Source organism: Hibiscus syriacus, unplaced genomic scaffold (genome assembly GCF_006381635.1).
Source record: "Hibiscus syriacus cultivar Baekdansim isolate YM2019G1 unplaced genomic scaffold, ASM638163v2 tig00112632_pilon, whole genome shotgun sequence".
Classification (NCBI taxonomy): domain Eukaryota; kingdom Viridiplantae; phylum Streptophyta; class Magnoliopsida; order Malvales; family Malvaceae; genus Hibiscus; species Hibiscus syriacus.
The window spans coordinates 317929-323952 of NW_024063371.1; the positions used below are offsets into that span (position 1 = coordinate 317929).

General features: G+C 34.7%; 1 protein-coding gene across 1 annotated transcript; it reads right to left on the bottom strand.

Annotated features, from left to right (window-relative positions):
• Positions 1-303: 303 nt before the first annotated feature.
• Positions 304-5102, bottom strand: LOC120182190 (cyclin-A2-2-like). Its single transcript, XM_039187188.1, has 11 exons — positions 4749-5102; positions 4251-4536; positions 3746-3873; positions 3372-3464; positions 2995-3128; positions 2392-2467; positions 1474-1550; positions 1345-1378; positions 1091-1240; positions 544-678; positions 304-438 (listed from the first exon to the last, which is right to left on the bottom strand). The coding sequence occupies exons 1-11, from the start codon at positions 5076-5078 to the stop codon at positions 379-381; spliced, it is 1503 nt and encodes a 500-aa protein (XP_039043119.1). The 5' UTR covers positions 5079-5102; the 3' UTR covers positions 304-378.
• Positions 5103-6024: the final 922 nt, after the last annotated feature.

Consider the following 6024-nt stretch of genomic DNA (forward strand, 5'->3'; position numbering starts at 1 on the left):
ATTATTCAACATGCGCAAACCAAACATATTTTTGTGGTTAGTGACTAATGCTCAACCAAACAAAGTTTTGGAGTATGTTAGATTCAAATAGTGCAATTTCCCATTGACCTTGGACTTCAAAAAGAAGTACTAAAAGCACAAAAACCGATGATCTAAAATGTTACAGTTGCAGGTGAAGATGGTCTGGAAGCATCCGAACCTGGTAGACATGTTACAACAATCATAATAAGATTGAACTTACAATTTAAAACATGACAGGGCATATGTATATCAGAACAACAAAAAGTTGTACAATTTTTACACATTAGGATCAGATTCTTCATTCTTCCGAGCAGGGGGGAATGAATGGTTATGGTCTAGAACATAAATCAGCTTTCCTCATCTTAAGAACACTGATCCAACTCTTTCTGGAGAAGTCATTGTTGCCACACATTTGAACTGTCATGGTGGTAACATAAAAACGTAATAAGAAGAAAAATTATACAAGAAACTTTATACCTTTTTTTTGGATACATACCAAGTTGTATAGAGATTAAATTTTACCTTTTGTTGCTTGTACTTCTCGCGTATAGCATTGAGGGAGCAACCATTAGTGTTGAGCTGCAGATCTTCCAATGCAAGAATCGTAGCTTTCAGCTCTGATACTTTATAATTAGTATAATGCTCCAGCGTTGGATTCTGTTTTTTGGGAGGAAAAACATGGGAAATGCAACATTGAGAATCTTTATAATCATAAAAAAGGGTAAACTATGCGGTTAGTATCTAAACTTTTAATTTTTTTAAAAACCATACCTAAATTTAGTTTTTGTTTTATTTTAGTACTCGTTCAAAATTTAATATTAAATTTTGAATTTTTTTTGAAAATTTAGATACTAAAATGGACTAAAATTTATAGTTTAAGTACCAAACGCTTTAAGTTGTTAACTGATGGTACTAAAATGAAACAAAAACTAAACATTAGGTATGATTTTGAAAAAATTAAAAGTTTAGATACTAAAATAGACCAAAACTAATAATTTATGTATTAAATACATAGTTTACTCTAAAAAGGAAAAATGAAAAATCAAGGTGGGGATCAAGGATTGCAGACCCATGGATGGTCTGATTGATTGAGAGTCCATCTGGCAAGGAAAACAGCAGATGCAGCGATGTTTGAAGGTAAGAACTTTAAGAAGGTGTACTCAAGAAGAGTCAGCTCTGCTAAATACTTGGCTAAGAACTCTAGTTCTAAACAAGGAACCTGTCCATCAAGATAATGGAAGTACAAATCAGGTTTTTTTTCTGATATTATTATTTGATTTTTTATACAAAAACATGTAGACGGTGATTTCCCAGATGTAATACCTTGTAAGTTGCTTGTGCTGCTTGAATGAATCTCCTGGGGAAAAAACAAAAAATTAGGGTTCAGAGTTACTAGACTATTTAATGGTATATTCAAACTTCAAAGTAGTGGTAGAAGATGGTGTCAGTTACCTGAGAAACGTTTTTGTGGTTGGAACAGATAACTTAAAATATAATAAATTAAGAACTTTGCTCTCCGTTTTCAGCACCTATAATGTAACTAGAATCAGAAACCATACATAACAGCAAATGTAACAAATATTACTGCATATAAGAGGGAAGTTTTCATAATTTTAGCGAATTCCATATAAAACAACTCAATCTATACTAAAGAGGGGTTTTATTTTTTTTCAAATTACATGAATGAATGAAAGTGTTATCGAGACTAAGAAATGTGTCGAGGTTTAGGCCTAATTCACAAGGAACTGAGGAAGTCTTATAGACTTACAAGAGGAATAGACCTCAAAAGTGGTTAGCTTTTCCGTAGGAAAGTTCCTCTGGGAATAATCAGTAATATGTTTCACCTAATATGAAAAACTTTAGCTAACTCACACCTCTGATTCTGCAATAGAAACAAAGGATTTTCTTTGAGAATGAGAAGGTACATTTGGTGCCCTAACAGAATAAAAAATCATATGCAAGTTGCTTAATTTTGCAGAAAGATTTTAATGTCAGCGTAATTGTTGTTCACATGATGTGGTTTGGAAAATAGAAAGTCCTTTTGGTAAATTTTTATCCACTTGAATCAAATCACTCTTTATAGTTTGAATTTAAATGCTAATGCCCAAAAGTTACAGAACTGTTGAGACATGTTCAGAATGCTAAGGAGAGAAATTTCCAGCAGCTGTAAAAAGGAAAGTAATAACTATTTGTTATTTTGCAGTACAGTGATTAAATCTCGGAAGCAGTGTTAAGAGGTTTGATTTGATGGGAGTCGAGTGAAGTCTGGAATCGAGAAAGTATATGGTCCGAACTCCGAAAGCATAGAATGATGGCAAATCACAAGTCAATGACTGCTATGTGCAAGATTAAGCAGCTAAAAAATCATACCTCTTCTCTTGTGTAGGTATTATCAGTGATGAAACAAAATTCTTCCACTCTCGGTGCACAAATCTCTTCATACTTTCTTCAAACCATAAAAGAATTTGTGTTATTATACTAAAGCACTCAGAATCCTTCAAGAAAGAGTACAAAAAGCTTGGAAGCCAATTAATGACGTTAAATTTGTCACTATACAATAGTTGAACTTGTCAAATTATAAAAGAAAAGCACCCAGAATCGTTAAACAAAGAATAGGAGAGATAATAATAGCGTTAAAAATATTAGCAAACCCATTCAAGACTTGGGTGCATGAAGGAACCTCAAGAACTATAGAGTAACTTTTCATAGCTACCAGAAATTCAAAAAAGAAAAGAAAAGGCTTCCTTTGTCACGCATGCATATCCATGATAGAATTGAGTACACGAGAGAGAGGAGTCCTTAATGTTGTTGAAATAATCATGATTAACGGTTAAAACCATCAGAGGAGATTTATAAAACGTAATTCTTAGTCACAATAACATCTAATAATAAGATTTGTACTAATGATATTTGAATTTTTGTGAAATTTATGCCATTTTTTACTCTGAGGCAGAAATAAACTAAAGAACTTACGAGGCAATTAGCATGCAAGCAACGCCAAGTAGCTGGAGTCGTTGTTTTTCTATAAGATTCTGAGAAAGAAAACGATCAATAAGGCTCACTGTGAGGTACAGTGAGTCTGGTACTAGCTTATATTCTTCAGAAACCTGAAACCGTATGAAAAAAACTATCAATAACAAGCACAACAGCTACACCAAAATTTAACTCGTCCTAAAATTTGGGGCGGGGGCTGGGGAATTATTCAGTCAAGTACAAATAGAGTGTCCTATTTAGGGCTTTATAAATATCTCTTGTACTTGGGAAAACATGCTGTTACATCTTATCCGGCATTCAAGCAGTGGAGACGAAAGTAAACAGTTTTCTTATATAACTCGGCTAAATTGACCTACCTCCACTAGCCAGTCAACTAAAATTCCCCGCATGCTTGGGGTAATATCCCGATGCAACTGTTCCATATAATTGATTGAAGGTCTTTGGTTAATCTGCGGAGAGTACAATCTCGTGAAATAAGTGTCATCTATGTTGCTGGTAGAGCAAAATTTTGAAAGCTAAGCGACATTCCTCCTTTGTAAAAACACATGCACAATGTGTTCCAGAATAAGATAGAAAAGTAGTATTTTAATGATGGAAAATAAAGCAGCAACATCAAATAAAATTTACTGAATGGTAAGATAGAATAGTGTTCACTCTGAAGCTAAATTGCTGTTATCAGAAAGCATGACAGTCACATTGGCATTAAGTGAATGAAAATTGCATCACCAACCTCAGTAACACGCATATTATTGTATATGTCAGGGGCATACATGCAACATGCTTGAGGATCTTTTAGATTTGAATCAATATCCACATCTTCTTCTGAGGCTCCTAATTTCTCGCAAACCTCATTTTCTTCTGCATCATCCAATCAAAGGCAACATGAATTTTACAAGAAGAATATTTAAGGGCCTAACTGTCAACTTTCTTGTTGACACTTAGCTATATTCTACACAACCATACATCAATGAGGTTATCCACTTTACTCATACTAGTCTCGTATTAGTCGGTTTGGTGCTTATCCACTTTAAAAATGGAACTTATAAAATGCCAAATGGACTAAGTAATGAACATTTTGGTCAAAATCCAAAATACTATTCTAGTATTTTCTTATTGTCTATCAACCATAGAACAGCGTTTCAGAAGGAAGAGATCTTCCATTTCTTAAATACCCGTTTATTTTATTTCAAATGGAGGTATCCCATTACATGGATCATTGTAAACAGAGAACAAACCTTTTTTCTGATGGCTATGCACTCCAACATCCATTGTGGAAGCCTGTATTGAAGGCATTGCATCGGCAACAGCACGTTCCCTTGCACCACAACACTTTGGTTCCGCTAATTCTCTTTCTTCCAGTATTACTGGTAAAGTGATATCTTGTGTTTCTACCATCCTTATTTTTGATAAGTCTTCAGCTAACTTAGCTTTCACATCCTCTTCAGGTGATAGGATTTCCATCGCAATATCCTCAAACGTTTCTGTGTTCTCACTGGGGTCTGTCATAGTGTGTTCGGTGGTCTGTCGACCAGCAACATCAGCGGTAAGTAAAGGGTATTTTGTTGCTAGGAGAATACATAAAAGTGAAAATCACTCCTGTACTTATGAGCATTATGAGGATAAAGCGATGAACTTAATATAGCATAAATGTTATTTGCATGTAATATTCGGTGCACAAAAAAAAATCTGACTAAACTCGTGACAATAAAAAGAAATAAATTTGATGCTCTCACCTGAATTTTAGTTGCATTTATGCAGTCATCGCACAAACTGTCATCACAGACATTAGTTACATCTTTAAGCACTGCCCTTCTTTTAGGCTGAAGGCCTACAGATGCAACCACAGAAGCCTTGTCCTCATCTGAGGCTGCTCTTTTGGAGTTCAATCGAAGAACACGTTTTTGGTCCTGTTTGAAAGATTGTTTTGAGGAGGAGCATTTTCCTCCAGCTGGCCCCAAGGTTTTAGACCTTGCTCGCGTAATTGGTCCTGTAGCCTCTTCAACTTTTCCAGTAGGTTCATTTTCTTTATTCATACTTGCTTGCCTTTTGCAAGAGCGATGCATGATTTTCAAATGGAAAAGTTTTTCATTGAATTTGAACCTGCATTCAGACACCGAATTTTTGGATGATGAGAAAGAATGAACACATTGGACAACTTGTTAGAACAAAATTATCTACCCAAAGCCTCATGCATAAAGTTACCGCTTGTTTTTGACACTAGGAAATTGTTTTTCTTAAGGATTTAAATAGGGACCGGGACACGATGTTACTTTACAGTTCTGGCTCTCAACATTATCAATATTCATCTAAACCTACCGATTCATGACAGGTCGCTATTTTCGATTTTCATAGAAGTTATCGACCCAAAAAAACTCTTAGCCTCATGCACAAATTTACCGCTTGTTTTTTACACTAGAAATTTGTTTTCAAGGATTTAAGTAGGAGCTGCAACACGACTTTCTGTCGGTTTTTGCAGTTTTACTCTCTCTCCGCTACCGGTTCATATAATGACGACCTACCACGTCAGAGGTAGTCATTTTGAATTTACATATTCGATTTCTAGAGCTTTAATAATCCAAATAAAGTACCAAGTTCCAACAGTCTAAGCGTCTATGGGGAGCTTTGAACAGAGCAACCAGATTTGTGATTTAAGCTACAAACCTTTACAATTACGTTCTGGTTTTTTTAAGAATCCCATACTCGATTTTTTCTTTTTAAGGTAGCCAAACAGAGGATTTATACAGTGTTCTTTTCCTCATGGTAACAAAGAAACCGGAAACTCAAAAACCTAATTCCTAAACAATTACATTTATCATCGATATCTTTGGAAAAGAAAAGAAACATCAACTCATATCCTAGCGAAAGCAATCCAAAAACTAAAAGAAGAAAAGACGGTGGCTCCGTTATAAAATTGCTAAGAAAACTACAAATTCATAAGTAAATACGTAATGCAATTAAAGATCAAGTAAAATTCAAAATGAAAAGAAAAAACCGAAACTCGTAACCGAA

Bases quoted from the DNA above. Each gene is read 5' to 3' on its own strand.
- LOC120182190 (XM_039187188.1), bottom strand. From the start codon at position 5,078: ATGCATCGCTCTTGCAAAAGGCAAGCAAGTATGAATAAAGAAAATGAA. The intron at 4,537-4,748 runs GTGAGAGCATCA...GCTGGTCGACAG, and splicing joins TAAATGCAACTAAAATTCAG to ACCACCGAACACACTATGAC. The intron at 3,874-4,250 runs GTTTGTTCTCTG...TGGATGATGCAG, and splicing joins GCATAGCCATCAGAAAAAAG to AAGAAAATGAGGTTTGCGAG.